The sequence below is a fragment of the Ylistrum balloti genome, unplaced genomic scaffold (assembly GCF_031769215.1).
Source record: "Ylistrum balloti isolate Yb309-2 unplaced genomic scaffold, AGI_CSIRO_Ybal_v1 Utg371212, whole genome shotgun sequence".
Lineage (NCBI taxonomy): Eukaryota > Metazoa > Mollusca > Bivalvia > Pectinida > Pectinidae > Ylistrum > Ylistrum balloti.
In genome coordinates, this window is record NW_026782658.1 from 52,488 (window position 1) to 70,664 (window position 18,177).

At 33.3% G+C, this 18,177-nt stretch overlaps 1 protein-coding gene across 1 annotated transcript; it reads right to left on the reverse strand.

Annotated features, from left to right (window-relative positions):
* Positions 1 to 6,980: 6,980 nt before the first annotated feature.
* Positions 6,981 to 9,517, reverse strand: LOC132561472 (RTX-III toxin determinant A from serotype 8-like). Its single transcript, XM_060226178.1, has 2 exons — positions 9,494 to 9,517; positions 6,981 to 7,529 (listed from the first exon to the last, which is right to left on the reverse strand). The coding sequence occupies exons 1-2, from the start codon at positions 9,515 to 9,517 to the stop codon at positions 6,981 to 6,983; spliced, it is 573 nt and encodes a 190-aa protein (XP_060082161.1).
* Between the last annotated feature and the right edge of the window lie 8,660 nt (positions 9,518 to 18,177).

Sequence of the window (18,177 nt, forward strand, 5' to 3'; positions counted from 1 at the left end):
CAACAATAGGTATTTAAGATAACGCTCTCACGCTTTTTTTAAAAAAAGTATTTCCTGGACAGAATTCTTATAAACAATAACATTTAGTTTTAAACTTTTCGAAAATGTCTGACAATACACACAATGCTTCAAAAGATGTAGGTACAAGGATAGATGGCTTATGAAATATAAGGAGATTGATTTGATAGAATTTCCAACATTTTCTTCTTCTCCAGAATTCGTCCAAAAAATCAAATGAAACGCAAAATTGAAAGATAAAAAACATTGCTTCATTTCACCTACTGATGGGGTGTTATGATGTATATGCGCGAGGTAATTCGTCAAGGTTCCGGATAGCCAGAGGAAATTACTTTATCAAAGGTCTTTGCACGAGCCCCGAGGTAAATAAGACACGTGTCCAAGCCGGACTTCCTGGATTGTGATCTAATATATCGCTGGCCGAAACTGGTAAGTTTTGCGGACATCTTCCATGTCAAAGCTTTCAAATATACCAGTGCAGCAGTTACACTCTTGTCAGAAGTTCGGGAAAGTTGGGTTTTTGTATTCGTCACTGAATTATTTCTAGCCAGTCAACATGCATAAACTCACTTTCGCTATAGTGATTCCCGCACTGCTAGCATTTGTCATTGCTCAGCAGAATCCCTTCCTTACATCCAATGTCCCTCGGGCTAGTTTGTATGCTGGACAATCTGTACAGAACAATGTCAACCCTTTCGATTTAGATGACGGCAAGGATCCTTTTAATGAACTCAACACTGTTCTTCTCGTGCGTGAGTACCATCTCTTACTGTTGTGTCCTGTGTATTGTTTGCCCGACATTTATCTTTTCTGAATGTCAACCCCCATTATCGCTTCTCTTCCCGAATGTCATTTTCTGTGCGCATGTCAATTGTTTATTTAATTACTGTTTATCTGATTACTGCATGTCTGAGAAAGTACCCGATTTTTGATTGTCCGAAAATTGTCAGATTATTGTTAATCTGAAAATTATTTTATAAATATTTGTCAGTTTATTGTTTATTTTATAAATATTTGTCAGTTTATTGTTTATTTTATAAATATTTGTCAGATAATTGTTTATTTTTAATTTTATAAATTTTATAATAGTCAGATAATTGTTTATTTTATAGATATTTGTCAGTTTATTGTTTAGTTTATAAATATTTGTCAGTTTATTGTTTATTTTATAGATATTTGTCAGATAATTGTTAATTTTATAAATTAAAGTCAGATAATTGCTTATTTTATAAATATTTGTCAGTTTATTGTTTATTTTATAAATATTTGTCAGTTTATTGTTTATTTTATAGATATTTGTCACTTTATTGTTTATTTTATAAATATTTGTCAGATAATTGTTTATTTTATAGATATTTGTCAGATAATTGTTTATTTTATAAATATTTGTCAGTTTATTGTTTATTTTATAAATATTTGTCAGATAATTGTTTATTTTATAAATATTTGTCAGATAATTGTTTATTTTATAAATATTTGTCAGTTTATTGTTTATTTTATAAATATTTGTCAGTTTATTGTTTATTTTATAAATTAATAGTCAGATAATTGTTTATTTTATAAATTAAAGTCAGATAATTGTTTATTTTATAAATATTTGTCAGTTTATTGTTTATTTTATAAATATTTGTCATTTTATTGTTTATTTTATAAATATTTGTCAGTTTATTGTTTATTTTATAAATATTTGTCATTTTATTGTTTATTTTATAAATATTTGTCAGATAATTGTTTATTTTATAAATATTTGACAGTTTATTGTTTATTTTATAAATTAAAGTCAGATAATTGTTTATTTTATAAATATTAGTCAGATAATTGTTTATTTTATAAATTAAAGTCAGATTAATTGTTTATTTTATAAATTAAAGTCAGATAATTGTTTATTTTATAAATTAAAGTCAGATAATTGTTTATTTTATAAATATTTGTCATTTTATTGTTTATATTGTAATTTTTTTTGTCAGATTTTTGTTTGTCATATATTTGTTTTCTGGTTCTTAGTTGTCAGCTTGTTATTTGATTATATAAACAGATTATCTGTTGACCTGATTTGTGTTTGTGTCTTCGATCAAAGTTCTATATTGTTTCTGTGGTGTAGTATTTTGTTTCTAAGCCCATGTATCAAAAGATCGGGAGCATATTGTTTTTGTGCTTTCTGTTGCCAACTTTTACATTGCCCATTACACCAAAGAAGTAGGGCTTTCATTCTTGGCTTTTGTATTCCTTGTGACCTTTCTGGTGGTACCAAAATTTGTCACGAAGTCACATTGACCGTGACCTTTGACCTATATTTGAAAGAAAATTATCATAATCACAATGAAGACAAGTGTTTCACAAAGTGTGCAGCAGTAAGCACATTATTTACACGGTATTGATTTAATACCCAACTACTTTTTTCCCCAACCGGGAACATAGTGTTTCATAAACATGTTGTGTCTTAAATTTCTTTCTTTTTTACTTACTAACTGTCGTTCTGTCTTGTTTTCCAGTTTCTGGTATGACTCTATACTGGTTTTTGTTTCTGAATGGAACAGGAAATATGATATCAACGTCCGGATAACAGAGTGTCTCCTAAGAACAGGTAAAGGTCTATATGACAATCCGGGAAAACACTACGTTCTATGTCAATGGAAGTTGTATTTGCCACAAGCTTACAACCAAATTTACTATGCCATGAGCTCAGTATATTAACCTTTGTGTCTGTTCACAAACTTGCGCTTCAAATATGTTATAAATTATGCAAGCTACCCAAGAGGTTCTTCAAATACTTTCTTACATATTTTTACAGCGTATTGTCGTTACAGACAGCATAATTGGATGGTTACATATGCACCTGTTGATAATACCCTCTACCCCCTACCCTGTACATTTTTTATCCCTCCGCCCTACCCCCACCCTCTACTCCATTGCTTGTACATAACCATTGTGTTCATCTGTTGATGGATGCTAAACATTGCTTTATATGGATATGAGATTGGGATATCAACCGTTTCAAAGAAATAAATAAAAATTAAGACCGGCGGGTGGGGCCACGCCCCAGGTACAATTCTTACATCAGGATGGTATTTATCTCTTGATGCTAATCATTGCTTTATATTGTTAAGAGGTGGGTATCTCAACTGTTTCAATGATATAGTCCATTCCTCATACTATACCCCTCTCCTCCTGCCCTTGGAGGGCACCATTTATACAAAATTGATTTCCCTTTACCCAAACATAACTCAGACCAATTTTGGACAAAATTTAAAAGTTCCTACAGGAGGAGTATACTTTTTATGGCTCTGTTGCCCTTATTGGACTCGCCCCTTTCACCCCAGGAGGCTCAGACCTACCGCTTTCCGACCAGTTGAGCTAAAAATCAGATAAATAACAGATTTTATGATATTTTATTATCAAATGATATATACATACGTTACTCTTTAATCATATTAACAAATCTATAAACTATTTTTATGCTATCATATTGACAAGGATATATACTAATTGTTTCTGTGATATCATATTGACAAGGATATATACTAATTGTTTCTGTGATATCATATTGACAAGGATATATACTAATTGTTTCTGTGATATCATATTGACAAGGATATATACTAATTGTTTCTGTGATATCATATTGACAAGGATATATACTAATTGTTTCTGTGATATCATATTGACAAGGATATATACTAATTGTTTCTGTGATATCATATTGACAAGGATATATACTAATTGTTTCTGTGATATCATATTGACAAGGATATATACTAATTGTTTCTGTGATATCATATTGACAAGGATATATACTAATTGTTTCTGTGATATCATATTGACAAGGATATATACTAATTGTTTCTGTGATATCATATTGACAAGGATATATACTAATTGTTTCTGTGATATCATATTGACAAGGATATATACTAATTGTTTCTGTGATATCATATTGACAAGGATATATACTAATTGTTTCTGTGATATCATATTGACAAGGATATATACTAATTGTTTCTGTGATATCATATTGACAAGGATATATACTAATTGTTTCTGTGATATCATATTGACAAGGATATATACTAATTGTTTCTGTGATATCATATTGACAAGGATATATACTAATTGTTTCTGTGATATCATATTGACAAGGATATATACTAATTGTTTCTGTGATATCATATTGACAAGGATATATACTAATTGTTTCTGTGATATCATATTGACAAGGATATATACTAATTGTTTCTGTGATATCATATTGACAAGGATATATACTAATTGTTTCTGTGATATCATATTGACAAGGATATATACTAATTGTTTCTGTGATATCATATTGACAAGGATATATACTAATTGTTTCTGTGATATCATATTGACAAGGATATATACTAATTGTTTCTGTGATATCATATTGACAAGGATATATACTAATTGTTTCTGTGATATCATTGACAAGGATATATACTAATTGTTTCTGTGATATCATATTGACAAGGATATATACTAATTGTTTCTGTGATATCATATTGACAAGGATATATACTAATTGTTTCTGTGATATCATATTGACAAGGATATATACTAATTGTTTCTGTGATATCATATTGACAAGGATATATACTAATTGTTTCTGTGATATCATATTGACAAGGATATATACTAATTGTTTCTGTGATATCATATTGACAAGGATATATACTAATTGTTTCTGTGATATCATATTGACAAGGATATATACTAATTGTTTCTGTGATATCATATTGACAAGGATATATACTAATTGTTTCTGTGATATCATATCGTACTATATTGGGATTGTTAGAAATTGTCCCTTTATGTGCAATATTGTATTGGTATACTGTTAGGGATTGTCCCTTTCTATATAATACTGTATTGGTGCCCTGTTAGGGATTGTCCCTTTCTATATAATATTGTATTGGTGTCCTGTTAGGGATTGTCCCTTTCGTGAAATATTGTATTGGTGCCCTGTTAGGGATTGTCCCTTTCTATATAATATTGTATTGGTGCCCTGTTAAGGATTGTCCCTTTCTATATAATATTGTATTTGTGTCCTGTTAGGGATTGTCCCTTTCTATATAATATTGTATTGGTGTCCTGTTAGGGATATCCTTTTCGATGTTCTGATGTTGGGGGAAGTCCCTATCAATGGCATTTTGTTATAGCGTCTATGTCACATTGTTTGGTTTTTCAGTTGAAGGAAGTTCTGATCTTTGTAATATTGTTTCTGTGTTCGATTGAGGCAGTCCGATTTATTCAATATTGTTTTGGTACACGGTTGGGGGAAAATCCCGATCTATGTCATGTTGTTTTGGTGTACGGTTGTGTGAAGTCCCGATCTATGTCATGTTGTTTTGGTGTACGGTTTGGGGAAGTTCCGATCTATGTCATATTGTTTTGGTATACGGATGGGGGAAGTCCCGATTTATGTCATATTTCATATTGTTTTGGTGCATTGTTTGGGGAAGTCCGATCTATACAATATAGGTTTGGTGTACGGATCGGGGAAGTCCCGATCTATGTCATATTTCATATTGGTTTGTGTACGGTTTGGGGAAGTCCCGATCTACGCCATATTGTTTTGGTGCACGGTTGGGGAAGTCCCGATCTATGTCATATTGTTTTGGTGTACGGTTTGGGGAAGTCCGATCTATACAATATTGGTTTTGTGCACGGATAGGGGAAGTCCCAATCTATGTCACATTTCATATTGCTTTGGTGCACGAATGGGGGAAGTCGTTTTCATTTCATGTTGGTGTCTTGTTGTGAGAAGTCCTTTCTCGTCTAATTGTTACGTTGTCCAGTGTCGAAAAGTACCTTTCTGTGACATATTGTGTTGATGTCCTTTTGCGAGAAGTACCTTTCTGTGACATATTGTGTTGATGTCCTTTTGCGAGAAGTACCTTTCTGTGACATATTGTGTTGATGTCCTTTTGCGAGAAGTACCTTTCTGTGACATATTGTGTTGATGTCCTTTTGCGAGAAGTACCTTTCTGTGACATATTGTGTTGATGTCCTTTTGCGAGAAGTACCTTTCTGTGACATATTGTGTTGATGTCCTTTTGCGAGAAGTACCTTTCTGTGACATATTGTGTTGATGTCCTTTTGCGAGAAGTACCTTTCTGTGACATATTGTGTTGGTGTCCTTTTGCGAGAAGTACCTTTCTGTGACATATTGTGTTGATGTCCTTTTGCGAGAAGTACCTTTCTGTGACATATTGTGTTGGTGTCCTTTTGCGATAAATACCTTTCTGTGACATATTGTGTTGATGTCCTTTTGCGAGAAGTACCTTTCTGTGACATATTGTGTTGGTGTCCTTTTGCGAGAAGTACCTTTCTGTGGCATATTGTTGCGGTGTCCTGTTGTGAGAAATACTTTTCTTTGTCTAATTGTTGGGTCGTCCTGTTGTGTGAAGTTATTTCCTTTATCTTGTCCTGTTGCCAGAATTACACATATATATATATATATCGTACTGTTGTGGTGTCTTGTTTATGTTGCATACGTATAATGCTAGAGGATTCTAAATAAGTAGTTGATGTTATGATGTGGTCTAAGGGAGGCTACTCCTCTATAACTGCGTGTTCCGCACTTTAACACTAAACCTTTAATTTTATTAAAAGATATAATTTAATATGAAATCATTCAGCTTGAAACGTATATTTATAAATTCTTAATAAAATCCTCTCAACGGCTGCAGACCAGCAAATAATTTGGCAAGATTATGTTCTTCAACTAATTTCTCTGTATCATTTCCTTTCGACAACTTGTCGAGGTTATTTTAATCAAGTTGTTAGTCCTTATTTATTTTCTTCGCTGTCGGGAATATCTCATCACAGTAATTTGTTTATATAACTACATCTCAGTACTTTGTTTCTATAACTACATCTCAGTAATTTGTTTTTATAACTACCTCTCAGTAATTTGTTTCTATAAATTTGTTCAGATTACCTCCTCAAAGTAATTTGTCCAGATTACCTCCTCCCAGTAATTTGTCCAGATTACCTCCTCCCAGTAATTTATCAAGATTACCTTCTCCCAGTATATTGTCCAGATTACCTCCTCCCAGTAATTTATCAAGATTACCTCTTCCCAGTAATTTGTCCAGATTACCTCCTCCCGGTAATTTATCAAGATTACCTCCTCCCAGTAATTTGTCCAGATTACCTCCTCCCAGTAATTTATCAAGATTACCTCCTCCAAGTAATTTGTCCAGATTATCTCCTTCCAGTAATTTGTCCAGATTACCTCCTCCAAGTAATTTGTCCAGATTATCTCCTCCCAGTAATTTGTCCAGATTACCTCCTCCCAGTAATTTGTCTGGATAAACTCCTCCCAGTAATTTGTCTGGATAACCTCCTCCCAATAATTTGTCAAGATTACCTCCTCCCAGTAATTCATTAAGATTACCTCCTCCCAGTGATTTGTCCAGATTACCTCCTCCCAGTAATTTGTCCAGATTACCTCCTCCCGGTAGTTTATCAAGATTACCTCCTCCCAGACACTACACATATTCAAAATACTAATCTGGCTGACTATCTTAATAGCTACAGTATACCTAGGCTAACAAAAAACGAATCAGATAATCTCAAAGGAGAAATTACATTCAAGGAGGCAGGCAATACTTTAAAATCTATGAAAAACAACAAGAGTCCCGGCTCCGACGGATTTACAACTGAATTTTTCAAATGCTTTTGGGGGAAACTGGGAGATTTTGTAGTTCGATCAATTAATTTTGGATATCGTACTGGACAGCTCTCTATTACACAGCGGCTGGGGATAATAACTTGTATCCCTAAACCAGATAAACCCAGGCATTATATAAAAAAACTGGAGGCCCATTTCTCTTCTGAATAATGTATACAAAATAGCCTCAGACTCAATTGCAAACAGGATAAAAAAAGTTTTAAATAAATTAATTGATAATGATCAAACTGGTTTTCTTTCAGGTCGGTATATAGGAATAAATACAAGAATAATATATGATTTGATGCATTATACTGAAGAGAATGATATTCCAGGCATGCTACTTATAATTGATTTTGAAAAAGCGTTTGATTCTGTGTCTTGGGTATTCATTGAAAAAGTTCTACGTCTTTATGGATTTGGTATTAGTATCATTAATTGGTTCAAAACACTACATAATAATGTCCAGTCAACCATTAATCAAGGGGGGAATCTATCATCCTTTTTTGACATTAAGAGAGGTTGCCGACAGGGGGACCCAATCGCACCATACCTATTTCTTCTTTGTGTTGAAATTCTGGCTACTAAATTAAGAAACAATAAAAATATAAAAGGCATCAGTGTTCAAACCATCCCTATTTTGTTGTCACAGTACGCAGATGATACATCCCTAATTCTTGACGGATCAGAAAAATCTTTGAGAGAATCAATTCTTGAACTTAAGGAATTTGCTAAAATTTCTGGTTTAAAGATAAATGTTGATAAAACTCAAGTGGTATGGATTGGGAGCAAAAAATATAGCACAGATAGTTTACCAGAACTCAACTTACAGTGGGGTAGAGAAAGATTTGTTTTGTTAGGAATAGAATTTAGTGTGAACCTGCATGAAATCCCAAAGTTAAATTTTGATAAAAAGCTCATTAAACTAAAATCCTTAATAAAAATATGGAATAGGAGATCATTTACACCTATTGGAAGAATTAGTATTATTAAATCACTTCTTATATCTCAATTTAATCATCTTTTTATCTCTTTACCTAACCCTGAAGATAAATTTCTCAAGAAACTTAACTCAGTTCTCTATGATTATCTTTGGAATGGGAAGCCAGATAAGATAAAAAGGGAGGTAATCACTTAAAATTACACCAGTGGTGGATTAAAAATGGTTAACCTCACTGCTTATACAAGCATTAAAACTCACCTGGATTAGGAGACTTTACCAAAAAACAGAGAAATGGCAAGCAATGCTAATGTCATATATTGATACAGATCTTCTTGCTGTTAGTGGTACTGAATATATAAAGCTTTGTATAAACAAGTGTAAAAATAAATTTTGACAGGATGTTCTAAATGCCTGGTATAAAGTGCAGTTAAAATATAATATTAAAGCCTTTCAGGAAAACTTAATTAAAGTTCCAATTTGGTATAATAGTAAAATTCTTGTTGGAGGTAAAGCACTATTCCTTAAAAAATGGTATAAAAGTAACATAATAATCATAAAAGATTTGATGAAAAACTCAGAAACTGGCACATTTTACCCATTTGATGAATTTATTCAGAAATATAGAATAAACACTAATTTTCTAGAGTATCATGGTCTGGTCTCAGCTATAAAAAATATATCTCCTCATACGATACGCATAAAGTATTTAATATAACTTACCCATACATACCAATTAACTTACAGATTTTCTTCAGAGATAAAAAAAGGTTCAAAATTATTTTATAATCTTTTAAATAAATCAGAATTGATTCCAACAGGCACCAAAAAATGGAACTCACTGTTAGACGATATTGACCACTCATCATGGACTAGGTATCATAGAATCCCATTCCAGGTGACAAACAGTGCAAAACTGCAATGGTTTCAGTACAGTGTAACCCATTACATCTTGGTAACCAATTCTTTACTTTTCAAACTAGGACTAGTTATCTCCCCTCTATGTGTTTTCTGTAATACTGAAACTGAGACAATTACCCATGTTCTATGGGAGTGCCAGGAAGTTCAAAACTAACTTCAGTGCTTTAAAACATTATTAGAAGCTTTATTAATCCCTTTCTCTGTAAACAAAAAATCGTTTATTTTTGGCTTTCTCTTTCAGAACTCTCTTCCCAGTAATCGTGTTGACAATGAAATTGTCATAATCATAAAACAGTACATTTATATAATGAGATGCTTTCAAAACTCTCTAAATATAAATGTTCTTATAAATATAATTAAAGAAAACTATTTAATCCAGAAATATATTGTAAAAGGTAAAGAGGACAAAGAAAAACAAAAATTTGATAACGAATGGAAAAAATGGGAGAAATTACTTAACCTGTAGTCTTTCAAATTCCACAATTCAGTTTTAAATTTTTACTACTCATGATCTCTTGATGCCCCTGTCTTATCCGAATATTTTAGAAGCACATATAAGTAGTTTCTAATAAGTAGTTTTTGCAATTGTACAACAAAAATATCATCATTTCTTGTCTTCAACATTCTACCTTCTCTCTCTCTCTCTCTCTCTCTCTCTCTCTCCCCCCCCCCCCCTCTCTCTCTCTCTCTCTCTCTCTCTCTCTCTCTCTCTCTCTCTCTCTCTCTCTCTCTCTCCCCTAATGTGTGTGTGTGCATGCGTGGTTGATGGTGAGTGTGTGTGTGGGTGTATGTGTAAATAATCAAAATATAATATTGAAAGTGTATATATGATGATGATGAGGATGACAATAATCAATGTTTGATGATGATGATGATGATGTGATGATGATGATGATGATGATGATGATGATGATGATGATGACGATTGATCAAGCAGATGACGATGAAGTGACAATGATGATAATGTGATGATGATTGATGATGATGATGATGATGATGTGATGATATTTATGACGATGAAGATGATGCTGCTGATGATGATGATCATGATTTTGACATCACCAGGTTTCACGATGATGATGGATGGTATTGATCTGTGTGATTGTGTGGGTATATGCCATTGTGTGTTTTTTGTAATGTCATTCATGTTGAAAAATGTGCAAAAAAATAAAAATTAAAAAAAAAAAAAAAAAAAGATTACCTCCTCCCAGTAATTTGTCTGGATAACCCCCTCCCAGTAATTTATCCGGATTAATTCCGCCCAGCAATTTATTGTGTTTTTATATTTTACTCCCAGTAATTAGTCCGGAGTTACTTGTCTACATCATCTCCTCCCAGTAATTAGTCCGGAGTTACTTGTCTACATCATCTCCTCCCAGTAATTAGTCCGGAGTTACTTGTCTACATCATCTCCTCCCAGTAATTAGTCCGGAGTTACTTGTCTACATTATCTCCTCCCAGTAATTAATCCGGAGTTACTTGTCTACATCATCTCCTCCCAATAATTAGTCCGGAGTTACTTGTCTACATCATCTCCTCCCAGTAATTAGTCCGGAGTTACTTGTCTACATCATCTCCTCCCAGTAATTAGTCCGGAGTTACTTGTCTACATCATCTCCTCCCAGTAATTAGTCCGGAGTTACTTGTCTACATCATCTCCTCCCAGTAATTAGTCCGCAGTTACTTGTCTACATTATCTCCTCCCAGTAATTAGTCCGGAGTTACTTGTCTACATTATCTCCTCCCAGTAATTAGTCCGGAGTTACTTGTCTACATTATCTCCTCCCAGTAATTAGTCCGGAGTTACTTGTCTACATTATCTCCTCCCAGTAATTAGTCCGGAGTTACTTGTCTACATTATCTCCTCCCAGTAATTAGTCCGGAGTTACTTGTCTAGATTATCTCCTCTAATTTATCAATGCTGTTGGTTTCATCACAGTCATTTGTCTTCATAACTTCGTTCCAGTAATTTGTCATTATTGTTTCGTATTAGTAATTTGCAACTGTGACTATCAGTAATTTTCAGATGTCTTTCTCCCAGTAATTTGTCTTTAAGATTTCGTCCCAGTAATTTTCTTATGTTTTCCTTCCAGTAATTTGCCCGTCCGTTTTCTTCCCGGTAATTTGTCCTTTACATTCGACCCCATAATTTGTTCTTACGCCTTCCTCCCAGTAATTTGTCCTTTACATTCGACCCCATAATTTGTTCTTACGCCTTCCTCCCAGTAATTTGTCCTTAAGATTTTAAGTAGTTTGTTTCTTTGACTTGCTTTCAGTATACTGATAACTTCCTCACAGTAATTACTTATTTGAGAACTTGGCTTTTGTTAATCTAATTGACAAATATTGACATGACGTGTGCCGTCGATGAAGCAGAAGTTTTTTTAACTTAACGCGCTTTTCAGAATATCGTGTCTTAGTCTCCTTGTCCTATTTGTCCTTTTTAACGAGTGTGAATCGAGATTGTGTTCACATAGACCGATATAATCCCTCATCATCAGAGCGATTAGAAACAAGGGGAGCAACTCTAGTAGTTATTGACATCATACCAGTGCTATTTACCTTGCCTTTGTTACAGATATCTACATAGCCTTCACGTAACAGACAAATTACATTCATCTACGTGCACTACGATGACTGCAAGATGACCAGCACATGAAAGAAAAGTTTACCTCTTCTACCGACGTTTCAAAACTGTAATTCCTTGATTGTGTGTTTGTTTTTAAACTTACAATATGGTAATTGTTTTTATAAAAAAATATATAATTTTAAATATAAACCTGCTTGTACTAAATTTCAGTGTTGGCGTTGTATTTTACACATGTGTTTGAATTTCCTCTGTCTAATTATCTATAATATACGTAACCTGTTGGGCTATCCCGAAGTTTTTTGACATGATCAGCGACTTTCATGTATTTCATATATTAAAATCTCGATTCGATGTCTTAAGAATTCGTGGAGGTAAATCGCATGTCAGCGGTTGTCAACGAAATGAAAGGCAGTATTGAAAAGAGATTGCCGCCATGTTAAAGTTTATGGTCCCGCCCTTACTACAAAGAAGAGTCCCGTGTATTTACTACTGTCAATAGCAACATTCTATCGTCCATCACGATCGCATTGTAATAAGACGGTTGTAGATATTCTTAATATAATAAAACAAAATTTGTTTCATGAGAAATCAGTTCCCCAGCATACCTTTTGCTTTCAGAAGAATTCCAAATCTGATAATGCGTCAGTGCGGGACTGAATTATGTTGAAAAGAAACGTGACATTTCTAAACTTGGTATTACACTTACAAATTAGTCAGTGAAACATGTTCTTTCTATGAATTTGTTACAAACAATCTTAATCACAATATATAGAAACATTTATTGTTTATTGTTTCATTTTGGTATAGTTTAACAAGTCAATGATATTAATTGTAATATACCAATAATTATCACAATTCGTGAAAAAAAATCCGCTACGTAATTATGCAATCCTTTGAACAGGTATACATTTGACAATGTCAAGATGCTACAATTTGAGACACTCTGCTGTAACCAGTAGTATATATGTAAGGAATGGTCACCTTTAAACATTACAAGTTGTACATATCAGAGAGTGGATGCTGGCTGATTTCTGCACTATGTGTAATGTGTGAACTCACTGTGTTAGAATATGGTCCTCAGTAATATATTCTTAAATAATGACTGCTCCCTACGTTCAAAATGTACCTCCTATATTGTATACAGTAAGAGAGTCCCCATTTACTCAGTATTATAAACAAGCATAGTGTCCCCATTACCTCGGGTACTGCATACAGATAGAGAATTCCCCAGTTATCCAGTATTATAAACAAGTATAGTGTCCCCATTACCTCAATATTATATACATTTAGAGAGTCTACCATTTACTCAGTATTGAATACTTTTATAGAATCCCACATTAACTCAGTATTATATACAGATAGCGAGGAACCAATTAACTCAGTATTATATACAGATAGCGAGGAACCAATTAACTCAGTATTATATACAGATAGCGAGGAACCAATTAACTCAGTATTCTATACAGATAGCGAGGAACCAATTAACTCAGTATTATATACAGATAGCGAGGAACCAATTAACTCAGTATTATATACAGATAGCGAGGAACCAATTAACTCAGTATTCTATACAGATAGCGAGGAACCAATTAACTCAGTATTATATACAGATAGCGAGGAACCAATTAACTCAGTATTATATACAGATAGCGAGGAACCAATTAACTCAGTATTCTATACAGATAGCGAGGAACCAATTAACTCAGTATTATATACAGATAGCGAGGAACCAATTTACTCAGTATTATATACAGATAGCGAGGAACCAATTAACTCAGTATTATATACAGATAGCGAGGAACCAATTAACCCAGTATTATATACAGATAGCGAGGAACCAATTAACTCAGTATTATATACAGATAGCGAGGAACCAATTAACTCAGTATTATATACAGATAGCGAGGAACCAATTAACTCAGTATTATATACAGATAGCGAGGAACCAATTAACTCAGTATTATATACAGATAGCGAGGAACCAATTAACTCAGTATTCTATACAGATAGCGAGGAACCAATTTACTCAGTATTATATACAGATAGCGAGGAACCAATTTACTCAGTATTATATACAGATAGCGAGGAACCAATTAACTCAGTATTATATACAGATAGCGAGGAACCAATTAACTCAGTATTATATACAGATAGCGAGGAACCAATTAACTCAGTATTCTATACAGATAGCGAGGAACCAATTAACTCAGTATTCTATACAGATAGCGAGGAACCAATTTACTCAGTATTGTATACAATAAGAGAGTCTTCAATTAACTCAGTATTGTATACAATAAGAGAGTCTTCAATTAACTCAGTATTGTATACTATAAGAGAGTCCTCAATTAACTCAGTATTGTATACAATAAGAGAGTCCTCAATTTACTCAGTATTGTATACAATAAGAGAGTCCTCAATTTACTCAGTATTGTATACAGTTTTAGAGTCACCCGTTTACTCAGTATTGTATAAAGTGACAGCTAAATAAAGCTGAAAACATCGAAATAACATCATATTGAGTAGTACCAACACTTTATCAAGTTAATAAATTCGACATAGCATCCTTTTGAGTCGTGAAAACAGTTTATAAGAAGACATCGAAATAACATCCTATTAAATCGTGACAATGAATAATAAAGCTAACAACATCAAATAACAACCTACTGCCTATTAAATCAGAACATCAATTGATAAAGCTCACGACTTCGAAATGGCATCCTATTGAGTCGTTACAACAACTTGAAAACAAACGACATCGAAATAGCATCATGTTAAGTAGTTAAAACAATTTATCAAGCTCAAGACATCGAAATCAAATCTTTCTGAATCGTAACAACAAATTATCAAGCGCAAGACATCGACATAACATTCTTTTGAGTCGTAACAAGAATTTATCAAGCTCGAGATATCGAAGTAGCATTCTATAGAGTCGTAACATCGATTTATAGAGCGAATGACAACGAAATAACATTATGTTGAGTGGTAACAACAACTTGAAAAACAAAAAAACGTCGAACTAGCATCCTATTGAGTAGTTAAAACAATTTATCAAGCTCCAGATATCAAAATAACATTTTCTTGGGTCGTAACAAAAAATAGTAAAGCTTCCGACAGCGAAATAGCATCCTATTGAATCGTAACAACAATCTATAAAGCTCAAGACATCAAAATAACATTTTTTAAGTCGCAATAAAATTGTAAAACTCACGACATCGAAATAATATCCTATTGAATCGTAGCAACAATTTATGAAACTAACGACATCAAAATAGCATCTTATTGAGTCAAAACAACAACGTATAACGCTCCCGACAGCAAAATAGCGTTCTTTTGAGTCGTAAGAACAATGTATCAAGCTCGAGATATCGAAGTAGCATTCTATAGAGTCGTAACAATTTATAAAGCTAACAGCGTTGAAATAATATTCTATTGAGTCGTAACAACATTTTCTACAGCTAATAATTGTATATCTATGGAGCTATTGAAATTTTCTTCCGCCGTATAATGAAGAACTTAAGCGTATTTTTTTAAGTTTTGTCCAAAACGTTTGGAGCATCTTGTTATATTCTGCTAATTAAACTCAGAATGTACTTAGTCAAGACTTATCACAAACAACACAAAATGATTTATATAAGATATACACTTCAAGCTTGCTTCTGACGTCAACGTTTATCACATTTGCTTAATATAAAGGCATCAATACTATTTGATATCGAATGAATTGCTACAGCTTAACAAAAGTATTATCTACGAAACCGTTTACCACGTCGTACGATACTTTCTCGCTTTCAATGAAGTGCGAAATGCATGCTGACGCAGGTTTTTAGTCAAATAGGTTGTACTTGATAACGCTTTTCATAGCTCGTATCGCCCCTATTCTACTATATCATTCTTATCGAAAAATAAATAGATTCGAAGTAAAGCCTTGTTTACATTCCCAATAACACTTCTCATAGTCAATTAATATAACTCCAAAGTTAAATACACATTTTGTAAGATTTCCTTATAGGATAGTGTTAAATTGGGGTATACACGTATACAGCTAACGTCATCAATTTTCACGTTTAATCAAAGTGACATTTGTCAGTACTGATGGGCGTTTTCTGTTGTCAAGTAAATAGAGGCGTTCAGCCTTTACTATGATGATGAATGCAGTTTTCATTGTATGGGCGTTTACATGGATGATTTAGTGACACAGATGAGTATTTATTAATGTATTCTTGATATCGTTTTGCTTACACAGGATACCAAAATATATATGGTCTTCTAAAATAGGAAAGAAACCGGACGCGGATAAGATAATGGTCCTGATTTATTGTCAAATAGATAAAGTAGTATTAACTGAGGAGAAGTATTAACTTATTTTGAATAATACTCGACCGTAAAACATTTTAATTGTTGATGCCTCTCAGAAATTACGTATAAATGATGTAGGTTTTGTTTGTTTGTTTGTTTTTATTTTGCTTTTGTATGTTTATTTTTTTTTACATAAAACTCATAAATGAATATTGAATTGAGAATGGTGACAACCCACGACGATATCACGACAGTGCTCTGATGGTGTGTCCTTGGACAGGGCACGGGCGGACTTAGTTCAAGTCTACAAAATTATGAACAGTATTGATGTTTTGGAGAAAGAAAACGTGTTCACTACGGATCCTGTTAACTCTACTAAAGAGGTCATTCGAAAAATAAAAACGATTAAACCACGGTCTAGGCTAAGTACTACATAGAGCTTGCTTATGAACAGAGTTGTAGATATTGGGAACAGTCTACCGGAAGAAGTGTGGCTGCAAAACGTCTAAATCACACAGTTTTCATCTATATGTTACATTATTACCCGATCTGACAACTGATCATACAAGGCTACGCCTCCAGAAGCACAAAGAGCTTATGTTGGGGTTTAAATGAGAGAACTGACATAAAATAAAATTTATGCGAACCACTGATTAACTCCTCAATGGGGTCGGGGGGGGGGGAATCACACAGTATTTTACCGGATAGATATCTAACTTCCATCGGCGCCACCATATTTCATAATAATCGGACGAGTGATCTTCTAAACGAAGCTAATTGAAATGAAATTGATCTAATTCTTGTGTCTTGATCAGGCATCTCTGGGTCATGTACTGTTAGTAATTTGTGAAATATACTCTGTACATTCTGATTCCTCTACGGTGGTATCGCAAGGTTGAAATGGAAGTTTTTAGATCATTTCTAAACCAATTCGATGCTTAAATAACCTTATATAAATCGTATTACATTGTGACCTACAACATGCTTTCGCTACTTTATCTGTTTCTGATAATATTTCTGTCATTGTAATCCATAAGATTCGATACCGACTACAACTTTCACTCCAATGGATAAGTATGTAAAAGATAATTACCAAATAAGGGACCTTACCAATTATTGGCCTCGGATTGACCTTAACTGGTACGCCTCCTTAGGCTTCTGTATGTGGATGGTTAGCGAAACAGCCAATATTATGCGAAGTCTCTGATGACGTTTATTCCATATAATTTTGACGAAAAATGAAATTAGATCATGTGTAAGATATCATAATTGTGCCATCGTTAATCAGACACATTTCTTTCAACAAGGTTATTTTTATGAATATCGGAAACTAAATGTTGGTATTGATAGTACAGATTTATGTTGTCCACATGCTAGTAATAACTGGTAACACAGAGCATGATTTTTTTTAATCAATCACTAAAATATATCTGAACTATTGTTTCCTATATACAATAAATTACCGTAGAACATGACCGGCAACCCTAGATAGGAATGAGACATCCAGGAGCAGTGACATCCCTTCTGCCCATGACAATTATTCTAATGACCATAAAAAAAACTAGAACCCTTGGAAGCGGAGATGATATATTTCATGATTTTGGGCCTATAATTTCCAATCAAAATTGCAATAGATTCTATTTAATTTTTGTCGGAAATTCATTATTTTTTTAGACGGAATAAAAAAAAATGCGACCAAAAAGGTCATTAGGAATTTCG